Genomic DNA, 24,159 nt, shown 5'->3' on the forward strand with positions numbered 1-24,159 from the left:
GTAGCAGTCCTTCTTGGGAATGAGAAAATAGAGGGAATACATCACTGTGCCCTGCAGGTGTGAAGGCACTGGTTCCATGGCGCCCTTGATGAGGAGAGAGTCTACTTCTGCCTGAAGCAGGTATTGGTGATGAGTCTGTGGGGAGGGATGCTGGGAGAAGTGGAAATGAGCTCCAAATAGTAATGTGAACAAGCATTTGCAATGCAATAGGTGTCGCAATTGACAGAGTTAGAGCTATTGGTGTAGATTGACAATGTCTTTTTCCCATGTGTTTTGCTTGGAGTGGACGAATAAACAAGCATTTGCAATGCACTCGGTTTTGCCTTCGTAAAAGTTACTGTTGGTGTTGAAAGTAACAATGTTTTTTACTTTTTTTTTAGGCAGCTGAGTGACGAAATTTGCATAGCGCCATTGCCATTCACAGAATTTGCTAGTGGCCATTGTTAAAATCACGTGAGCCATCCTGGATGCACCGCCGAAAAACTCGGCTAATCAAGGAGGCAATGAGTTACCAATCAAACAATTCCTAGGCAAAGACAGTCAATAACAAATGCTAATAACTGGCTCCAATCTTCAACAGTTGGTTTACATTCGTCTGTAACAGAACAGCCCTACAGTACTTTTGTAACCCAAGCCAACAATGAGTTTCACATATTAATATAGGGAACATTTGAGACTTAAATTTTAGGAAAGCAAGTAAACCATTCTTTTTCACCAACCCGGGGGAGCAACAACCCCTCTTTCCAGCTGAACATAACTTTAGATCTGTGCTCTGGGAGGGAGAAAGGATTTCCATAAAAAAATACTTCTCAACGGCATCCTTGTGCATCTCAATTTGTGTTAAGAGCCCACCCTGCAGAGGGCCTCATGGTAGGAGGTAATGTTATCTGGCGGGGAGTGACGGGCAGGATACAGGATAAGGTTGAGTCCCATGGAGGACCCACGTCATTAAGATCCCAGGAATCATCCTGTGGATGCAGGTCATGAGGGTCCCCCAAACCCAGAGTGTGGTGAGCCCTGAGGAGTGAAGGAAAGGGGGTCAGCAGGCGGGAAGATACAGTGGTAGGAGGAAGAGGTGGTAGGAGAAGAGGTGGGAGGAGGCAAGGGGGTAGGTGGACGAGACAATGGTGGAGGTCTACTGGCTTGGTCATGCCTCTCCTCTCTCTATGGCTGTGGGGGAAGATAAAGTGCTTCTTCAAAGCTAAACTTCCACATGGATCCATCTGTGGTGAATGCCGATGGCTGGGTGAGAAAGCATACAGTGTAGGGATGAATGAGGATGTGACTGTTGGGTGTCAAGTTAGTCCCGCAAATCCTGGAGAACACGTTTGTCAAAGCTGGTAAAAGTAGTTGGTCTCAATGCCAAGGATTTTGGCTCTGGTGCAGAGGATCACAGGGGCCAAGGGAGGCTTCTATGTCGAAGATTTCGACTCTGAAGGATGCTTCGGTGCAGTGGTCGGTGCCAAAGTGGTGAGGTTCAGCGTTGAGTGTGTCAACTTCAAGATCATCTTCTGTGCAGAGACAGGTGTGTTGTACAAGCATGTATTTGGTGCAAACCATGGCAGGGTGGCAGTGGCAGACAGGAAACCTGTAGGTGGGCTTCGAGGCTCGATGAGTGTACCCTGGGTGGAGGGCTGCCCGGAGTGCAAGCGAAGTTGAAGAGTCTGGGTTGGAGGGTTTCATACTCACGGTCTGCCTGCATGGCGGATGGCAAGACATCAATCACCAATTTGGAACCCAAGCTGGCTTCAGGCGATAAGGACACCTCCTCAGTGGTCTAGGGTTCCAGCCGGGGTTCACCCTCGATGTTCTGGGTGTCGAACAGGTCCGGGGTATCATCCCCATTTTGAAATGCTGAGCCCAACGAAATCCTAGCGTTTTCTTCCAATGAAAGGAGTGGTAGGCGTTGCAGGAGGCCTTGCCGTGCTTGGGAGAGAGACAAAGGTTACAGACCTGGTGGAGATCGGCCATGGGGTATCTGGCACAACACCGAAGACAGTAGTGGAAAGGAACCCTTTACAAGTTAGGGGAAACACGCTTGCCGTGGAAAAAACAAACAGGGGACAACCTAAAGGTAGGGCCCCTATGGGGGTATTGAAGTTGTTCCAATCCCTGAACTGGATGAAGCAGTGCGCATTAAGTCGATGTAGGAACGGATACAGTGATAGAAAACAATACAGACAGAAGAGAGAATAACTGAGAAAGCAGAGATCACGGCAACAGTGTCAATCTGTAGCTCTGAAACACATATCCAAACTACTGGTGGAAAGAAAACAATCCAACAATGGAGCCGAAGCCCATGAGCATTACCAGCAATAGGTGGAGCCACCATACCTCGTGATTCGAGAACACTTCTTAAAAGAACACTAGATGGCAGGAGTATGCACATCATGTGTGAATCTACAGACACACATGCCTCGCACTTTCCTGATCAGTTTCTCAACATACTAAAAAAAACATGACAACCTCTGCAGAAGCGCAGCATGAAACACTAGGTGATCAAAGAGGTAGGGCCAGCAGTTCTAACTTGTAATGATAGCATTAGCAATTTCAAGCTAAATGGAAGGACAATCAGAGATATCAAGCAACGCTGCTGAAATCAAAGCTAGGTAGAACCCTGGAAGAGAGAGATGAAAACCCTGACTCAGCCTCTTAAGAGACTTACAGAAAATTAAAAACAAAAAGACAAGCAAATGGCAGATGGCAGCTAATCCAGGCCATGCATCGCAGTATGAAACTTTGTGGTTGGTGTAAGAAGAGCTAACATGGTAATTAGTCAGAGAGTAGTAGAAAAAGAAGATGATAGTACAAGAACAATCGTCAAAGAATTTTGAGAGGTACTACCAGTATTTGAAGACCGAAAAGAAAAGTCCTTCAATGGGGAAAATATATCATTATGGCATTCTCATGAGTTTGTTGCTTCAAAAAAAACCACAAAAAAAAAAAACTAACGTCAAGGAAACATCTCAAGTCCAACTGCACTCAAGGTAGTATGATAATTCCAATGTCATTATATTATTAAAGCCACAATAGGATGGCATAAGCCTCAGAATCAATCACAGATAAAGTCAATGTTAGAACAATCCACTGTAGCTAGAGAAACATTTAGATTGGTCATTCAGTCAAGAAAAAAAAATCTAGTCTATAGTGGAAAAGCAACAATATTCTGCTGCTCCGGTAATCTTATCCTAAGCTACGCTTTTGATATGCAGAGCATTCTGGTACTCTCCAGAGCTTTGCGTAGGTGTTAGAAATTATGCAATTAAAATCGTATAACAGTGTTTTACCAAAAATTCAAGATGGAGACAGGCAAGGTTTTAGATTCTGTTTTAAAAAAAACACAACCCATACAATTTGTTTACTCATATTTTTGACTGCACCTGAGTCTCTGAACTTGAATTTGTCCCATTTAACTGAAGATTTTTAACATCAAAATATTGAAATTATGTTGTTCAGACAATGAAAAACTACTTAATGTTCATGAGACTCATCTTTTGGCCCTTTATGAGTGGGTAGTACATCCTCTACCATGAAATAAGTCAAATCAATGCAGAAATTCAAGGTACCTAAATGTCGAGCAGTCACTCAGCATTTCTACACATTACTAAATGGTCTGGGCGTGAGACATAGACATGGTGCAATACTGTTCATAAAGGCACTAGTAGCGATTATATGTTTCATTCACTCAAATGCGTACCAATGTGCATTCATTAACTGCATAAAGATATTTACTTCCAAATAAAAGCCTGGGCCCAATTACCAGGGCTGGATCATCCATATTAAAGAACAGATAATCAAAGGAACAAAAATGATAAAGGCATGCAACCTGTATGTGTAAATAAATTCAAGATACCTAGAGGAGAAATCCAAGAGTCACCCAAAGCAGCACCTGAAAAATTGCACTTGATACTCCCAGCCTGAATAGCCTGAAATAAGAGGAAAGTGTCACTTAGTAGCTGAAAATGCAAGGTTTCGCAGGCACAAAACCAAACTCCTTTTCATACAACCACAATAGCACTTGGAAACTGACTTTTGTTTCAGCTTTGTTGTTACCTTATGAAGTTCTAACGATACAGCAGCGGCCATTTTGCCTCCATACGATTCAGAAAAAATATAGAAAGGAATGCTCTGGAAATAAACAAAATAAATTACTCGTATGTCCAGTGCGATACCATCTCACTCTACCCCATTTCCCAAATTCCTTTAAAACAGATTTCATCACTGATCTTTATAAAAACAAATGTTATGTCGATTTTTACTTCTCAAACGACTGAAAGATTCTTTGAAACAAATGCACAGCAAATTGTAGCTAAATGACAGTACCGACAACCTTTAGCCAGAAGCAATGACTTACTGAGCCAGCTTTTGAACAATCACGGTGGAAGGAGAAGTGTGTTAAATAGTGTTAAAAGAAGCATTTTCCCTCACTCGAGTCATCATCTCGGGTATCAGGAAGGTGTTTAATCCAGCTTTTCCACATTTTTTCATAATTTCAGGGAGGGAAATAATACTTACCTAAGCGATTTCCCCCTCTACACCAAACCTAAATAAAAATACAAATTCTGGCTATGATCGGTTCTGTACTGTGGGTAAAGATAATATTCAATGTAACAGAGAAGGGTCATCTTGTTGAGTTGCTGCACTCAGACCTCGGGGATGGATACATGACGCAAAATCAAACTATAATCTAATTTTGTCCATGAATCACATACAGGTACGCAAGTGTTATAGAACATTGGATGATCGTTCATTATGGTTTAATTTCTATGGTTCCGAACAGAAACCTTCCAACAATATTTCAAACTAAGTGTAAAAATGTATAGAAGTGCAAGTTCCACCAAATGAATTTGTGTGTATTAGCATGTACAACTTTTTTAAAACATTTTTAAAAATGTATTAGTGTAATAATTTTATTAGTAAAAAATGTAATGATATTGTCTAAAAAATGTGTTGTTCTCGTCAGAGAACTGAATCAAATAAAAATTATTTCATTTCATATAGAAGTGCAAGTGACTGAAATGTGGGGCTGACGGGCAAGTGAATGTTTTAAACCATTATTCATTGATTGATGTGTGAATGGAAAACATTTGAGAACGACTGTTACCCTGTATTACTTTACACAGAAAAGCAGAAAGTGTTGTTTTAGTGTCAAATACAATTAATAAAAAGTGTGTTTTTGAGATTTGATTGTGGAACATTAGGGTTAAAACGGAGGACCCGATTTATTTCGGGACAGGTAGTTCATTAGTACGGAGACTGCCTTCATCAAAGTGTAATGCAAATCCAACATAATTTCAAAATGTGTGTCACAGCTGCCCAGGGGCAGAGGGTTCTTATCACTTCTAGATGAGTTGTGAAATGTTTTCAATGGTCATTGGATTTTTAGGTCAATGGCAAATAGCCATTCAAATCATCACTGAACTTACGGTAGAACCAGACCACAAGAGTGGAAAAGGATAGGAAGGAAAACATGCTCATGCTCCATTAACCACTTGGCTGCTATGCGTTTTCCCCCCCGGTGCTGGGATTGCCCATTTTCCATTATTCATGACGAGCTGGGCTCGTCATGAGCGTGCGAGGAGGCTACACCATGACGAGCCCAGCTCGTCATGAGCGTGGAAGGGGTTAAATGTCACACCCTATTGAAGCAGACACTGCTCTCTCCTCACCAGCCAAAACTAGAAGGAATGTGGTTTCTAACAAGGGGGTGCCATAAGACGTTAGGCTTATTTACTATTGGGGTACTGGAAAGCTTTCATAAGAGACTTTTTTATTTTATTTAATAGATATCCTCAATAACTGTTGACATCGACTTGGCGCTCATCATTCCGTTGTAGACCAGAGAGAGGGAGGGGGGTGGTCCCCTCTTCGGGCTAATAATGACAGGAATATTTCACTTCCTTTTCAATAAAATGGGTGCTTTCAGTAATTGTCTGGTTATAAATTAATTTGAATGTACTCAGTGATTTTGTTTGACTAATTTTCATTCATGCCTTCATGTACTTTTTTTTTTATCCTGGGTCAATTGAATAAAGCGATTTTTTGCGGCCACTGAATAAATCACATAAATACGGATTTGCCGCATTTGTCACATAATCTATTGCATAATCTGCAGATTTTAACAAAACATAATATGTTCCTAGGTTAAACATTACCAAATACGTGTGGATACGAGTTGTCACGTAGTAGGGGCCCTTCGCCAAGGTTAAGGGGGGGGTCACCTTTTTGTTGCTTATTGTCACATTTGGGCGTGAAACTGGTATTAATGAGGTGAAATATTTGCCCAAACAGGGTTAGCATGTGTAAAAGTGACAAAATAATCAACTATCACAAAATGTGCCACATTACACAGAATAATTTAGTCAATCCTTACGAATTATTAGGTCCTTCTCTGATGCATTACTCAAGCGGCCCTGATTTTTGCACATCACGTAAACCTTCTGGTTTTCCCTCTTCAAATCGTAGATATGCATTTCACTGCATGACAGAACCCAAATGAAGAAACTAAACTGCCTTTCCCAAAATGTATTGAGGCCAGCATTCAAACATTTATAAATGGCCCCTATGATCAGGGCAACTGAAGTTATGCACATCTGCGCCTGCAACAGATACGCCACAAAATCCATCATTTTCTGAATAGTTTCCAGTTTTTTTGTTAAAAGTGCTTCAAGTTCAAGTGGATCACAATTTATTAAAAACACTAACATGTTGCTGCGCAAAGGTAGGGCATCTTTCAATTGCTGTATTTATGCGCTAAATTGATGTTAATGAGGTCTAACTTATTGTATTATTTGAAAAGTTTTATAATGCGCGAACATGACCCGACAGGGTATCAGAGTGCTGTACATCGTCGCCTGCTTGTTAGGCTAGAGCAGGAAGATATAGTCAAAATCAACATAACAACAGTAAAAGCAGATTACAGACAAAGGTAGATCGACATCATTGTGTTGCACACAAGGTAGCTTACAACGAAGGACAGGTAGCACTGAAGTTGTGAACAGCATTTCAAATTGAAAGTGATGTTACAAGCTATTGACACACAATTTTATTCATGATCGAGCCTAAAGTTACTGACCCGGTCGGTACCAAGGCAATGTACAAAGATGTCTGCTGGTTGAACTTTAGCAGTTAGAGAATCCCTAGAAAACTGTACAAACACAATACAAGCATAAAAGGCAAATGGATAGGAACATCTGCATAATGAGCAGTAAGCGGATAGCAACGCAATAGGGGAAGACTTTGAAAGGTCATTTCAAAGGTTTAAGAAGTTACAGAACTATTGTCACAGGTGGCTGTTCATGAGCAGGCGTTTGACTTCTTTTTTGAAGGAAAAGGACGAAGAGACTGTTCTGATTTCTAGCGGGAGAGCGTTCCATATTCTCGGTGCAAGACCGGAGAAAGAGCGGTTGTAAGTTCTCTTCTTTTTGAACTTTGGGGGTTTCAGCAGTAGAGTGTTTGTACTTGTTAAAACCTGATTCTCACCCAATAGTTCTAGTTTATCTGCTAGGTAAGAGGGCGTGTTATGGTGCAGAGCGTTGTGAGTTAAGCAAGCTATCTTATATTTGATTCTTGCATCAATGGACAGCCAATTCAGTTGCCATAGATCAGGTGTGATGTGGTCATTCTTTCTTGAGCCGGTGATGAGTATGGCAGCAGAGTTCAGAGGGGCTCTTAAAGGTGTCAGGTTGGATTTGGGGAGACCAGCCAAGGTCGCGATTCTGTATTCTAAGCGAGAGATCACCAGTGACTGGATAGCTTGTTGCAGGTCCGAGGGTGGCAGGAACTTTTAGATTTTCTTTAATGTGCAGAGTTGGCAATTGGCTCCTCTTGTTGTAGCACTGATTTATTTGCCCACACAGTGTAAATGTGTAAAAATGACAAAATAGTGTCAGGATACAGCTTTATTATGTACCAAATTACACCACATACTTAGTCTTTTTTGGCCAAATAATATATATATATATATATATATATATATATATCCACAAACGCCCTAGAGCTTTCCAGGACACACTCGTGTTCAGCCTGCCATCCGGCCTCTCTGGATACTTCTCCCCACTTCCTCACAGGTAAGCTGTAGTGCCTGACGCGTTTCGGGGCCAGCTGCCCCTTAATCATAGGCGGCTCGGTACGTGCAGTTCAGAGGCTCATTTTTATTTGCACCTATTTACAAGCATGCTTTCCATTGGTTCACAGTTCATATACAATTTATGTTGCATGCTGGGAAGTGTATTCTTCTCGTGCGAGTCTCCGAGTCACATACTGATTTTGAGCAATTGTTCAAGTCCCTAAGTGGGATACCGTGAGTTGTGGAGATTCATTATGATCCGGCTTCACACGCTTAAGCAGACGAAGGCATTTCAATCCGCAGCCTCTCCTGTCTGTTTACCGCTCACGGTGACAGAAGACGGTGCATCCTGACGGGGTAAGGACCCCGCGCTGCAAACATAGAACCACAAACGCCCTAGAGCTTTCCAGGACACACTCGTGTTCAGCCTGCCATCCGGCCTCTCTGAAAACTTCTCCCCACTTCCTCACAGGTAAGCTGTAGTGCCTGACGCGTTTCGGGGCCAGCTGCCCCTTAATCATAGGCGGCTCGGTACGTGCAGTTCAGAGGCTCATTTTTATTTGCACCTATTTACAAGCATGCTTTCCATTGGTTCACAGTTCATATACAATTTATGTTGCATGCTGGGAAGTGTATTCTTCTCGTGCGAGTCTCCGAGTCACATACTGATTTTGAGCAATTGTTCAAGTCCCTAAGTGGGATACCGTGAGTTGTGGAGATTCATTATGATCCGGCTTCACACGCTTAAGCAGACGAAGGCATTTCAATCCGCAGCCTCTCCTGTCTGTTTACCGCTCACGGTGACAGAAGACGGTGCATCCTGACGCGGTAAGGACCCCGCGCTGCAAACATAGAACCACAAACGCCCTAGAGCTAGAAGCGCGCTGTGACATTTCAGCCCGGAGAGGAGGGCCCTGCAGTGTGCCTCTCATGTCACAGGCATCTTGTTTGAACATTTCTACGCGGCAGCCTGGCCGCGGAGAGGGCACCATCGCCTGCTGCTCTGTAATGAGGAGCGGCAGGATGAAGCTCAAAGCATCCAAACTTCTTGGCTGTAACAGGAGCGCAGGACTCGTCATTTTAATAACAGCGCGCCAAAGCACAAAAAGCAAGCCTACTCAAGGCATCAAATTGAAGCACCATTCACCCAAGATTATCGAGGTGTATTCTTCACCACGGACTACAAATCCCATAATTCCAACTCAACAGGCCACATGATTGCCTATGGATTTGCCTGATAGAAAATGTCCATAAATCACGTGAATTACATCGAGATTTGACTGGAAGCAGCCCCTGATGACGGGGGTGGAGTCCCCCAGAAACGCGTCGGGCACATTACTCCTTGCAACGTGCAGAAGCGCGCTGTGACATTTCAGCCCGGAGAGGAGAGCCCTGCAGTGTGCCTCTCATGTCACAGGCATCTTGTTTGAACATATATATATATATATATATATATATATATATATATATATATATATATATATATATATATATATATATATATATATATATATATATATATATATATATATATATATATATATATATATATGTATATGTATTTCATGTGATCAAGGCCTTACGAGGCAGAAACGTTATGGCGGCAGCACTGAAATAAAGAAACCAGCATCAAAATTTGGTGGTCCGTGTCCTTTCTTACCTGGCATCGGAGGGAAGATACGGAGCAAGGAGATCGGAGTTATTGATATATATATATATATATATATATATATATATATATATATATATGCACAACAGTAGCCAGACTGCAGACCCAGGTCCCCAGGACGGAACAGACGACCAAACGAATCCGATATGGGGCAAAGGAGATTTTAATAAGGCAAACTGAGCAGCAAAGCGAACTAACGCGTTTCGGGCGGATGCCCTTGATAACAGTCGGACTGAATTTTGGCACCAACCCACTTGGGCATTATATTGTTTTTATTTTTTCTGTTAATCAATCATCGAGAAGACTCACTTGGGTAAACCTTGATGGACCCCGAAGACCACAAGGCCATACGAGTGGCCACGCCCACCTGGGCAGGTACTTCTGCTATAATTGGTGCACAAGAAACATTGCCCGTTGATTCAGAACTATTGCTCCACTGACGAAGGGAACGAGATTCCTGAAATGCATTTGGCTCACCAGAGATTTTTGGGGTGCTTACTTTCTGCCGAGAACCTGTTTGCAAGTGACGAACCAATAAATGAATTTATCTACAGCCAGCGGCTTCTTTCCTTGGGGCTACCCTGTGTTTGTTGGAGATATATATATATATATATTCAACCCTTCTGCACAATATAGTCAGCCTTGAAGCATAATTCAATCCTCCCCAGCCGCATTATTCCAGTGGCTCGGTCTAGGATGAGCCAGTGATTTAAGTTCAGCGACTGATGTTTACAGTTATAATCAACTGCCTAGAATCACTGTTGCCTATGGGTTTGATCTATAGACAAGTGAGGCACAGAAGCAATGTATTGGGTGTCGAAAGCTGAAAGCTGGAGAAGATCTGGCTCCGTGAACGAACACCGCTCCACAGCCCACAAGAACAGCCCACACAGCCCACAAGAACACCACCCACAGACACAATCACCGCATCAGATCTGCCAAAAGGGCCTCTTTCAAAGACCGCCTAGACAACAACGCGCACAACAGCAAAGAGCTCTTCAACATCGTGAAGGAACTCTCCAACCCCAGCTCCAACGACGCCCACCCTCGCAAGACCTGTGCGACTCGCTGACCACCTTCTTCCACCGCAAAATCGCAGACATCCACGACGTCTTCAACGCCACCACCGCAACGACCGCCCGACAACCACGGAGACCTCCGCCCCCACAACCACCAACCGCCAGCTCTCCTGGACCAACATCAACGACGACGACACCATCAAGATCATGAACACCATCCACTACGGATCTCCTTCAGACCAATGCCCACACCACATCTTCAACAAAGCCAGCACAGCCATCGCACCCCATCTCCGGAAAGTCATTAACACCTCCTTCGAGACCGCAACCTTCCCGGAGAGCTGGAAGCACGCCAAGATCAACGCCTTACTCAAGTAACCCAAGGCGGACCCCAAGGACCTCAAGAACTTCCAGCCCATCTGCCTGCTCCAGTTCCCGGCAAAGGTCATCAAGAAGACCGTCAACGAACAACTGGCCCGCTACCTCGAGGAGAACAACATCCTGGACCCTTCCCAGTCCGGGTTCTGCAGCAACCACAGCACCGAGACTGCCCTCATCGCCGCCACCGATGACATCAAGTCTCTGCTGGACAATGGAGAAACGGCGGCCCTCATCCTACTGGACCGGTCAGCCGCCTTCGACGCGGTCTGCCACCACACACTACGAACACACCTTAACCACGCCGGGATCCAAGAGAAGGCCCTGGACAGGGCCACTTCCTTCCTCTCCGGCAGAACACAGAGCATCCGCCTTCCCCCCTTCCGCTGCAAAGCCACCAAGATCATCTGCGGCGTACCCCAGGGCTCATCCCTCAGCCCAACTCTGTTTAACATCTACATGGCACCGCTCACCCATGTCGCCCGTCGGCTTGACCTCAACATCATCTCCTATGCCAATGACACCCAGCTGATCCTCTCCCTCACCAAGGATCCCTACACCGCCAAAACCAACCATCACGAAGGAATGAAGGCCGTCGCTGAATGGATGAGAACAGCCGACTGAAGCTGAACGCGGACAAGACGGAGGTCCTCATCCTCGGCTCCACCCCTTTGGCCTGGAACGACTCCTGGTGGCCGACAGCACTGGGAACCGCCCCAACACCCACCGACCACGGACGCAACCTAAGGGTCATCCTTGACTCCTCCCTCTCCATGACTAAACAGGTCAACGCCGTCTCCTCCTTTTGCTGCTTCAACACCCTCCGCATGCTCTGCAGGATCTACAAATGGATCCCCACTAAAACGAGAAGAACGGTCACCCAGGCCCTCGTCATCAGCAGGTTGGACTACAGAAATGCCCTCTGCAGGAGCCGCGGCCAAACTCCTGAGATGGCTCCAACGCATCCAGAACGCCTCTGTACACCTGATCCTCGACATCCCTTGCCGCAGCCACGTCACACCCCACCTGAGAGACCTGTACTCGCTCCTGGTCAACAAGAGGATAACCTTCAAGCTCCTCACCCACGCACACAAGGCACTCCACAACATCGTACAAACATACCTCAACAGATGACTCAGCTTCTACACCCCCACCCGCCAGCTCCGCTCCGCCGACCTCGCCCTCGCCACTGTCCCCCACTTCCGAAGAGCGACCTCCGGTGGCAGATCGTTCTCCCACCTCACCGCCAAGACCTGGAACACCCTCCCCATCCACCTACGGCAGACCCAAGACCTGCTGACCTTCAGAAAACTCCTCAAGACCTGTCTTTTCGAGCAGTAGCAGCATTCCCCACCCCAGCGCCTCGAGACCCTCACAGGTAAATAGTACGCTTTACAAATGATATGATTGATTGATTGATTGGGTGTCACTCTAGTGACTAACGTGCCTATCTGGTCAGCTTATCGGGATCTGCCTTAGTGGCCCCTTCCATTTGCACTTAGAAATGGACGCATGCATTTCATACCCATAGATTCAGTGGTGAACTTTTCAGGAGAAATTTTAACTCAAACTATTATTACCATTAGGACGACGTTCACTGGAACAGGAAGGAGAAGACTGTGAGCGATATGGACATATTTTCACAGCTGCAGTTCTCTAGGGCAACTGTACCTATGAAAAGAATAGCCTTCTGCTGCAGGTGAAGAAGTGCAAAAGACCACAAATTTCAATTCACATGCTCAATGCCTTTGGGGAGCCTGGTCAGCTCCAATGGTTGGTGCATACAGGCAAACTGAAATCCATGTGAAAGGATTAGAACAAGGCTATTAATACTAGATGGCCAATCTGCAAGCCCGGTCCTGCCAACACAGTGGGAATGGGAATCAAATCTTAGTTCTGTATGTGAGCGGAGAACCGGTGTATAGAGCTAGGGGATGCCCTTGCAGGTGTGAACGGATCTGGCACCCCTGGTGGGATGCAGGGGCCTATGACTGACTGAGGGAAGGTGACCTATGAGGTGCCCGTTGGGTGGATAGTGTGGGTAAGGCGGCTGGGCCTCATGTCAGGGCCGCTATGGGGGACAGAATCAGTGGCGCAGCAAAATTTGAGGGGGTACTAGGGGATGCCCTTGCAGGTGTGAACGGATCTGGCACCCCTGGTGGGATGCAGGGGCCTATGACTGACTGAGGGAGGGTGACCTCTGAGGTGCCCGTTGGGTGGATAGTGTGGGTAAGGCGGCTGGGCCTCATGTCAGGGCCGCTATGGGGGACAGAATCAGTGGCGCAGCAAAATTTGAGGGGGTACTCCTGCAAGGTACATGGAGCTGCCACCCCACCTCACTCAATCGGGAGCGCTCAGGCCAAGGTATTACGCTGAGGCGCCCCCTGGAGCTCTGGTCCCTCCCGCAACGCAGGGGCAGCGGGGGCCGACGTTACGCTACTGGACAGCATCCTCGAGTGCAGTGAAGGGGCACCAATTTCTGAGAGTTGGTAATATTAATAGGAGCAGTGGTAGGAAACCTGGGTACGGTACATGAAATTTGTTATGATGCGGTCTGTCAGGGGGGTGGGGGAGCTAAGGGTATGTTTGAACTTGGTGCCAGTTTGGCTGGATGTTGGTCATGTGTTGTGTGACATACGTGCTGATAAATGGCAATAAACAGTGTTAAAAAAAAAATATTTTAATACTATAGTGAGTGGAGTATATTTAACTACATAAACAAACTTGGTACAATAAGGTACTACGTCATGCTACAATCAAATAAATATAGGAAAGGTGAGAAGCTTTAGGGTACTAAGCACTACAATAATATTGAACAGATCTAAGAGGTACTTCCTCCAATTTATCTGGTCACCAGTGCACGTTCATTGCCAATGAGCAAAAAGGCATTAAGGGTATTCTGTATCGGTCCGGATCATCATTCTTTTGGCTTGGAAAATAAATACACTATACATACACATATTATATAGAACAATACATTACATTATTAAATGTGTGAGGCAGTAAACTCCCTTTGATGTGTGTTACAATCCTGTTCCAAGCAGGTTTTGACGTCAGAATAAGCCTGTAACAAGAACACGTTGCGTTCAATAAATTATTACATGCCAGCTGTGATGTCATAGTGGCCAAGGAGCACAATGGCCTTCAATCATTGTGAGAGAGTTTGATACACAGAAGCTCAATATTGTTTATGTGCCAAAAGCCAGAAAAGTTTTAGGGTAAGGGCAAAGTAGACAACTTCCAAGGTCACCCACCTTTTAGAAGTGATCCTGCTAAAGTGATTTCAACAGTACAAACATCCCTTCTCTCTCAAGACTCTGGTTCTCTCTACTTATACCTACCTTACTACGCTTTAGTTCTCTAATGTCACATCCCTCAATCTATCCGGTCGTTCTTCCTACTTGGTAAACCATTCTTTGTCTCAGTCTTTTTCAAACTTACACGTACCTCCCCTCTCTCCCAACCACACACCTGTCTCTAATTCACCTTTCAGCTTCTCTATGTTGTAGCTCATCTCTTTCTACCTCACCAATCACTAAATCCTTGCCATCTTCTCTATTTCATTTCGGTTTCCCCTGCTTTCCTATTACCTCTATCGCCTCCCTCTAAGCCCTCTCTTTGCCTTAAACATATTTATGTGGCTGTCTCTCATCGGTTTGCTTTACCCCATCACTTCAACCTTGCCCTTTACTCTCTGGCTGGTGGATGCAGGCAGCTTGAGTTTTCGGCTGTTTTGAATGCCCCAGTGTTTAACGCATAAATCAGCACTGTTAGACTTAATAAGGACTTAACTTAACTGCAAATACTTACATTTAATTTTATTATGAACAAGCGGGGCAAAAACATATCTTCCCCCCCAAAACAAATTTCATGGACTCTGCGAGCAGCTATTTGTCTAACAAACTATAGCTTCACTGAGACAGTGCTTTGTGGCCCGCGTTCCAACTTTCCGGGTTATCTCAGAGAAAGAACACAACTTGTCATATGCAATAAGGAGAAGTGCTGAAACGTCCAAGAAATACAAATAATTTGCGTCACAGTGAAGGATAGTGGAGCAACTAAAAAGGCACCCTACCTACCTTTGAAATAAATGTTTTGGCCGTTTCTTGGATAAGGCAGTGCTACAGATTCCTGGAGGCTGCTAAGAGGCCCCACTTCGGCCGTGAAACCTTCAGCAAGTACTACTTTTATTAACCTACACTAGGTTGCATTCCGAGACAGGAACATTTATTTCACCATTATAAATTACAACATGGAGAAGTGCTATGAGCTAACAAGGCATGGCCAGGAGAAAGCCTCACCCGGAGCCCGTTGTGAGCTATAAAAATGTATTTTCATATAGAGGGGACAACAGGCCGGCATACTATACAGACTAAAAATCCCTATACTTGTTAATATGTTATTGTTTAGTGAAAGTCATCTGGAGTTTCATGACCCATAGAGACACTACTGACCATGGCCTTGTGCCTCTATATGGTCATGGACATCCAGAGTTACAGATGGGGTCCTTTCTCCCATATATAAAATAACGCCAATGTTAGAAATGGTGGGGCAATTGTAGGCCTTGAGGAAAAGCAAACCACTTTTTCACCAAAAGAGGTATAGGGCATGTTGTGGAGTGAACACGACTGTTACACAAAACGTAATCTTTAATAGGTTGGACATACAATTAAGTGATAAATACTTTCAACTGCTTGCTTCAGACAGTTTCAAAACGAGATTCTTCCTAAATATACTAATAATTATTTACTAATAAGCACCTACCTTTTGCATTACACACGTTTTCGTAGAATACTACATGGCTATTCTGTACAATAAACATATTTTCATGTAGATGAGCCAATCTACAACAGCTTTATAATAAAGGTTTCGTTTGCAAAAAAAATTCCAACAAAATAGTCAGATGGGCGTTTGCTTATTTTACAATTTTGAAAGTTTCAATATATCAACTGCGAGAAATGCCCTCACCTGAAACTCTGGTTGAGCATCAAAAAATCCTTTCAGAAGAACCAACATATCAGAAGCTACCGTATTAATATCTTTTGCAAACGCTTGACTGTTGTTTGCATAGCTGAATCCGGTGCCCACAGGATTGTCCACAAACAAAACACTGGCCTCCCGAACCTGTACGACAAAAAAGGAAAAGGTTACCGCAAACGCACACAAACTGAACTTTATGAACTTCATGCTTAGGCTTTATGTGGCTGGGTGGGGTGTGTGCTTGCATACAAACGGTACGAATTCTACAGTTAAAGTGAAGTATTAGGGATGCTAGTGTTCTAGCCGGAAACAAACTGTGGAATTCTTACTACTGGATATAAGTGCGAGTTTTGAAGACAACGGAGATAGAGTTTTTTGTTTTTTTTTAAATCTTGTAGGGTGGATTTCCTGGTGCAATCTTGGCTATACTAGACAACAAGCACTGGTAAAGCAAATAGGTCTGGCTTCGGACTCTGGCCTTTTGGTAATTCTTTAATTCTTGTTTTGGTTTGTCATTGCTTTTGCAAAACGTTGTTTGTAAAGCTGCCGGGCGTTTGTCAACCAAAAGCCCCCAAAAAAAAAAAAATAATAATCACATGCCTAGAATTTAAAATGTTTTTGGTCTCGAAAAACATTACCATAGTAGTCCTGGCACTGATGGGAACTACTTTGTGTGCGGATGTGCGCCTTGTGAAAGGGGAGTATGCCTCAACTCATAGTGAAGTCAGCCAACAGCTGTAATTGAGGGGAGGGTGGTGTGGGGCACGACACATTGCTCCTTGTTGCGTGCTTGATTGGGTTGAAGGAAAACATAAATTACACAACCACAGACAAATGGATGAAGTGTGGCTGAGTAACTAAATCACACACATAATTTTAGTAAAATCAAAAGGTCTTGGCTAACAGCCCTAAAAGCCATTCGGTGTGCCATTAGCCTTTGTGAAAGAAAGAAGCCAACAAAGGAAAAAAGGAAGGAGAGAAAGTAGATAAGAAAAAGGCAAGTAAAAATTTATAAAAGCAAAAAAGCAGGAAAAAGCATGAAATAAAGTAATGAAAGAAAAAAGAAGGAAAAAAGAAAAATGGAAAATGAAAGAGAATAAAAAAATGAAAGAAAGGAAACATTGAAGGAAGAAGGACATCTGCAGGCTTTCCTGGGATGTTGGCCAGGTTACAAGGACAATCTATAAATGATCTTTTCTGCACAGTGTACAGGCCTCCTCCACGAAAAGTCAGGAATCCTGAACAAAGTACTGGTTTGGGGACCGGTTATTAAAAAATATGTTGCATTTTAGGTGGGCTACCTCGTTCAAAGGTTTGCAAGATACTCAAATCCTGGCGTAATATATTGCTGGCCATTTTGGGAGGGCATCCAGTCAAATATTCACATAGAGGTCAATTCTGACTGGGTCAAGTGTTATTTGTATTTGCTGCCGTCTGCAGGTTTAATCTGCTCTTGTAGCCAAGGGCGATGTCCGCAACCCATGAAACAGGGGATGAGTATGTTTCACCCAGGCAGGGAAAATATGCACCCGAAAAAGAAAATGGAGACCTCCAGCGCTTTCAGGGATAGGGCATGGGCAGGTTGGAAAGTCATGGACAAGCATTATCCACTCGCACAAATGAAACTTCCATTTTGTGCAGCACACAAACATGTGGGTCCATCAGACACCTGCACTCGCCACACATTGGCAAACTTACAATAGGTTTACTTTTTATATGTGCCCGAAACAAGGATAGTTATGGAGGGCTGAAGAGTCCTTTAACAAGGGAGATCGTAGGTATTTTCTCAATTTTCTCCATAGAGGTTCAAGTAAAATGGCAGTAGTTCTTGTTCCGAATCTCGCTACCATCACTACATGGGTTATTTCGAGATACAGACAGCGACTCAGAAGGGGGTGATATCAAACAAGTTCTAGTGTTGACAAAACTAAAACGATCTAACATTTCAAGAGGGCTCGCATGATTTTCTATCTCACTGGAAAGAAACATGGGTTTGGCATAAAAAATAAAAAATATACGTTGGCAAGATGGGACACACTTCATATAGTTGCCAAGTATGCCATACTCTTCTTTTGATCGAAAATAAAGAACAGTGGTTTATATTTAAATCTTAGCCCGGTGTTAAATAATGGATCAATAAATTTTAGTTTAACAAGCAATTTCAATTAGCAAGTCAAATGAGGCAATTCACCTTTATTGAGGAGGTAACATGAATTAAGAGACTGCTTTACCAACCAAATTATTGGGGTTGCACCTTTGAAAATGTTATGAGCCTCAAAAGGAGTGCAACTTAAGACTCAAGATTATTAAATATACTGGCTTAGGAATCGGAATAGGACTCACCCAAGCAATGTTTTTAATGAAATCTCCAACATCCATGATAACGCTTTCACTTAATAATTTAACATAATGCCCCTTTAACATGCTAAAACGTAAACATACATTGCATTTTGAAATGGTAAAGCTAAATACTCTTTATGGTAGTGCTAAAGCCGTCAACTTTGGGGTGGTCTTCCTGCCCCCCAAACATCTCGCCTGCACCCTCCTATTTTCCTGAATTCGCTTTTGCTGGCCTTCGGTCGCCGTGCACTTTACCACTGCTAATCAGTGCTAAAGTGCTTGTGCTCAGTCCCTAAAACATGGTACACCTGAATGGCATTTTTTATTTACTTACGAGTCCCTGGTAAAGGGGTATACCTCATACCCAGGGCCTATACATTTAAATGCTACTTTTTGGGCGTGATGCACTTATTGCGCCACCCAGTTGGGTAGCCCCTTAAAACATGTCTCAGGTCTACCATTGCAGCCTGAATGCAGTTTTAAACTGCCAATTCAACTTGGAAAAATAACGCCTTGCCACGCCTTAAATGCACTTTTATTACATATCGGTCACCCCTAGGGTAGGCCCCCAGGCATCCGATAATTAAACTGTTGGACATGTACTTTTTATTGCCCTGGTAGTGAAAAAAAATGACAAATTCGTCTTTCACCACTTTAAGGCCTACCTCTCTGATAAGATACCCTTGGGGTTGCCTTCTTAAATGTAATAAGTGCAAACTTCTGATTGGAAAGAGGTAGGGTATTCATGTTTGGTGTCTGAAAAATTACAATTTAAAAACCTCTTTAATGATGAAGGCGGATTTTGAGTTACAATATTGAAAATTGGTGCATGTAGGCGACAAAGGTTTTTGAGTGTACAAACCATTGTTTTATTGCACTATGGACTTTGTTTTTCATTACGAATAATAGAGAGATCTGGGGGGTTCAACAAAAGTAATTTTTAGATAACTTCAAATTATTAAATGAGATAGCGAAAGTAAGTTAGAAAAGGGGAAGTGCAAATTCCTTCAGCAAAGAAGGAATTTGTTTGCTCTATGCACAAGTAATGATATGGTTGGTCTTTCAATGCAAGAGATATGGTCTATTTTGCTTCACGAGAAACGGAACAATTGACCAAATAAACAAGTCTTTGGATTTCGGAGATTGGAGATTACTAAACATAGCAAAAGTAAAGATGATTTTTGAAATCTATAATGATTTGATAGGAGTAAAGAAGGGTGTATATAGCACATGCAGAAGAAGATGTGGATATTAAGAGAAGAGTTGTAGCATTTGAATGGGGCAGAGATTTGGGATAACGTCTAAAGCTGAACAGAACAGAGAATATTAGTAGTTTAAGTATTATGAAATCAACAAGGCTGTTGACTAGGAGTGTTCATTAAGTTGATACTTCGATGTGACTGAATGATCCAATCAAGCATTCATTGCATTACATTTACTGTGGAGGATTAATCAGAGTATGGCCTTCATTTAAGATGTGGTGAATCCTTGCCAACCTGCTAGATAAGTAGATGCCAAAGCCTTTGCTTTTCTGGTGTTGTATCTAAACTTACCAATCTGTTTAGTAGGATTCTCTGCCTACAGTGCACATACTATAGATAGGTCTGAAGGCAAAGAAGTATTTCTGTAACCCACTCTGCATTGCTTTCTATTTTACACAAGCCGTTCACAAACATGGAGTCTGTAAGTAAAAAAAGAAAGAAAATACCCCAGAACCTCCCTGCATATGAGGCTTATAATAACTTAGTCAATCATACAAGGGGCAGGGAAATCCAGTGATGGTAGCACTGCCTTAAATATGGCGGAGCAACTACCAGAGTGACCTTGCAAACTGGTGGTGGACAGCTGAGGCTATGGAATCGAAAAGCCAGCAGCTCTTCTGACTGTTAGTGAGAAAGGAACTTTGTGTTTCATTGGAGGCATCTCTGTCGATGTGTGCCACATATCCCGCTCTGCCCACACTCATGCAACCTGGATTATTGTAATTACTTCATTTTAGAATGCAAATATCAACTACACAACGAAAGGATATACTGTGTTCAATAAAATACAGAAAAACAGTTATTTACCCAAGTGAGGTTTCTTGGTTTTAGGTCAGCATCAAGAGGCCCTATTTCTTCAAAGTTTCCAAATCCACAGCCTGAAGCTCCAGGACCACCCTGGAAAATAATTAAAGAACATTTTCTTCTAGATGACTCAACTACGATTACAAATCATATAGTCATGTATCACTGCCAAGTGACTGTAAAATATTGAAGTCCATCCAGAAACCTACACTTTTGGTAGCACAATATCAGTAAATCCTATTTTAGTTGTCTTTGCCTCTGTGGATTGCTTACTCTATACAAGAATGCAAACATATTTGGATCGTTGAAGGAAAAATCCTAGGTATGAGTGCATAAACAGTTTAATAAATAATTGTTTCAATGTTTTTAGAGGTGATTTTTTTATGAGACCTCATTGTGTAATCCAAAAGCAAATGCTCTTTTTCCACAATTCAGCATATTAATAATCTATATTGGAATTGTGAGCTGCCTCAAAACATACCACAAGTCTGAAAGACCATGAATGTACATAAGCAGAGGTGTGATGCAGACCGTCATTTGGCACTGGTTCAACTTTAAATATCAATAACACTATGGTTCCAGGTGGTAGAAGCAACATATCAATCGCACTGGGGTAGCCCAATAGATATCCATTTACTTTGGGATGCCAACTGAAGTAGTTTTCTCTAGCAGACGCTTGTCCAAAGCCTACTCAATACAAATTAGTGCCTTCCTCTACTTTAACCAGAATCTATCTCATTGTCGCCCTTTCTCAAGTATATCAATTTCAACTATTACATCGTCACCAACTTCCTTACCAATTGTGGAAAGTCGGCATGTTACATGGTTTGCTGCTACTCCAATGGATTACAGTTCTGACATTAAGTGTACAGGGATGGATGACGTCAACATAATCAACAAATGGGGCCTAGCCAGGATTTAATTGGCTAGTAATGCACACAATTCTGTACTGACATTGTCACTCTGAGGCAATTGATGTGGCCCCCACTGTCATGTTGTGTTTATACTCTGTATTTTCTACTCCATTTTCACTGCGTGAGCACTTATAAGCACCAACCACTTTAGATGAAGCAGTAAATAATTTTGCACAACTTCAAAGCGTGAGTCTTCCTTTTCCAGCAAGTATCTTTTTTACTACAGAAATGTTTTGAATTATGAATTTGTTGCTAATTGACTTTTGAACTAACTGTTGTTTCTACCACATAGGACCATTGTTCTATATGTGTAAATGGCTCCTATTTAGAGAAGGATTATAAGAAGGGCTACCCCTGTTGTTTAACTGTCTCTTTACACATCAACAGAAAGATTATATATTTGAAAACCATCTAGCATGTGAGGTATATCGTTTTGAAAAAGCAACTTGAAACTTACCAGAGTTACAGTGAAACAATCATAAAGCACGCTCCCCAAAACAATTTATCTTAGTAAGTATAACCTGCACACAAACTTTATAGTCTGTGCTTAGGAACCCCAAAATCATATTCACAAAATTATGATTTACAAATCTTTCAGTTCAGAGATTACTTATGACTGCAGAAGATCTTCAAACCTTCGAACAGCTTAAATGTGGTCTACATGTGCAGAAATGCGTTTTCCCAATTTAGCGGATAATGCAACTGTGGAGTATGCCAAAAAACTCAGACCTTCGTGGGTTTTCATAAACATTTACAATTAATTTCCACTCACGAAACTTTTAAACTTATCCCTAAATAAAAGTACGCATAAACGATGTGCTGAGGGGGATCAAGTACTACACCTAGTTTTAAAATAGTGTGAGGGAAGGCAGTGTTTTGACAGAAATAATGCATGATGTGCGGCACGCCTAGGTATACTTGAGTGTAAGCTTTTACTTGGTGTGTATTGATTTGAAAAATATTTTTGGGTGCCAATGGGTACGCTCCCTCTGACCAAGGGGAGTTGGAACTTGATCAATTAACAGATACAGTGTGACCTGAATGACACTGTGCCCTTATGGCACTCCTTCCGAGATGTAGTCTCACATTGTGGTTGCAAAATTCACTCTGTCTTTATCATAACAGAATTACGTAGTTTCATTTCTCATTGTTGTATGAAAAGTTCATCTTTAATTATGCTTATACATTGTTGCTTCACAATGTTATCTTCTTGTGTTCATTGTTTTACACAAAATGAAATATGACTTCTTTATTATGCCGCGGTCAATTGCAATGCCTGTATATCCCTACGCATTACGGTACTCTGCCTTCGTCAGGGGAATGGCATGTGATCAAAGGCGTGAAAGGAAAAAATACCAGGTAAAGACCAGGTGTGGTTGCTCTTCCACATTACAGCGCGATGGCTACTGAGGGAAAACGAAAACATAAGCGGGGCAGAAACGATGGGGTAAAAAAAATCGAGGTGACTAAGAATAAACATCATGAGTTTGTCGAGTCTACAATGGTTGCTGTGCCGGGGTCCGTGCTTATGATGCGTTCGAGAACGGGTGCTCTTAACATAATGGAATTGGTGGACGTTGGTGCACTTAAAAGCATGACGACGCGCTACTGTTAAACATCAAGACTCGGTGGTGTGTAGAAAAAAGACGGTGGGATCAATCGGCCGGTACGACATGCTACAATCAAGGATGGTGGAAGGTGAAAAAGTGATGAGCAGATATACAGTGACGTTAGTTCTAAGAAAACGGAAAGTGTAGAGACCGAATGTGTGAAATCTTACCACATGGGCTCTGTGGCGTGTATCTTCCTGCAGCGGTCGGTTCGGTGGCGCGTACCTGTGTAAGGGTAACGCGCTCGCGTTAAGTAGTCGCGGGATGTGTTGATAAAATTAAAAGTGGACTAATTCCGTGTCGGCCATCTTTAAGAGGTGAAAAATAACGACAAAGCGTGTAACGGAATAAAAAGAAACAATTGCATTTTGTGGGTCTGAACAGGTTTACCGAAGTGTGAAGGATGAAGAATAAAATGATACGGTTAAAAATGGAGCAAAAGGGGATGTGGCTAGCAGCCGAACATGGCGGCAGCATAGTCGTGAGGCTCCGGGAGTAAGGCTGCCTTCCCCGAATCATCCGCACACTTATCCGTTACCGTACAGCCTCGGAAGAGAGGGACCTGGGTTCAGGGCCGAGCGGCGTCCAACCAGAGCAATTTTGAATTGTGCCGCAGTCCGGGAGACGATAATCACAGTTCCCGATCGGTGAGGGCCTGAGAGAGACGAACAGCACCGAGCTACAGTGGTTCCTGAGGCCGGGTGGAAGTGGCTGGAAAGCGGGAGGAGTGAAGCCGGAAGTCCGCCCCGGAAAAAATCACCTGCAACACATCGGCGGTGGAGGGAAGCAGAAGACGCTGACCCTACCCGTGTGGTGCCCTCGACACGCCAGCATCGGCGGGGACCGTCCGGCGGACGAGACAGCGGTGAGGCGCCCGGAACAGAGCCGGGCACGAAGTCACGGGTACGCGCTACACAACGCTCCCGACTGCAGCGGCTCCAACGCCTTCCTAAGCACCCGATCCAAAGGAGCAGACCAGCGGAGCTCATGGGAGCTGGAGCAGAGGCATAGTACGGGCCCCCGACGGTGAGGTAAGGGCTGACCACGCATTGGAACGGCGCGCAGGCCTGCAGTTGACTCAGGAGGCCGGAGCACAACGTCAGGAGAGGCCCCCG

At 43.5% G+C, this 24,159-nt stretch overlaps 1 protein-coding gene across 1 annotated transcript in view; it reads right to left on the reverse strand.

Moving 5' to 3' along the window:
- SCPEP1 (serine carboxypeptidase 1) overlaps positions 1-24,159 on the reverse strand; it is a 243,017-nt gene that overhangs the window by 174,855 nt on the left and 44,003 nt on the right. The window contains exons 3-6 of the mRNA XM_078654401.1: positions 20,524-20,613; positions 16,103-16,258; positions 4,054-4,128; positions 3,854-3,926 (exon numbers count right to left, since the gene is read on the reverse strand). Of these exons, the coding sequence (XP_078510527.1) occupies positions 3,854-3,926; positions 4,054-4,128; positions 16,103-16,258; positions 20,524-20,613 (394 nt within the window). The remainder of the gene's footprint in view (positions 1-3,853; positions 3,927-4,053; positions 4,129-16,102; positions 16,259-20,523; positions 20,614-24,159) is intronic.

Source organism: Lissotriton helveticus, chromosome 7 (assembly GCF_964261635.1).
Source record: "Lissotriton helveticus chromosome 7, aLisHel1.1, whole genome shotgun sequence".
Lineage (NCBI taxonomy): Eukaryota > Metazoa > Chordata > Amphibia > Caudata > Salamandridae > Lissotriton > Lissotriton helveticus.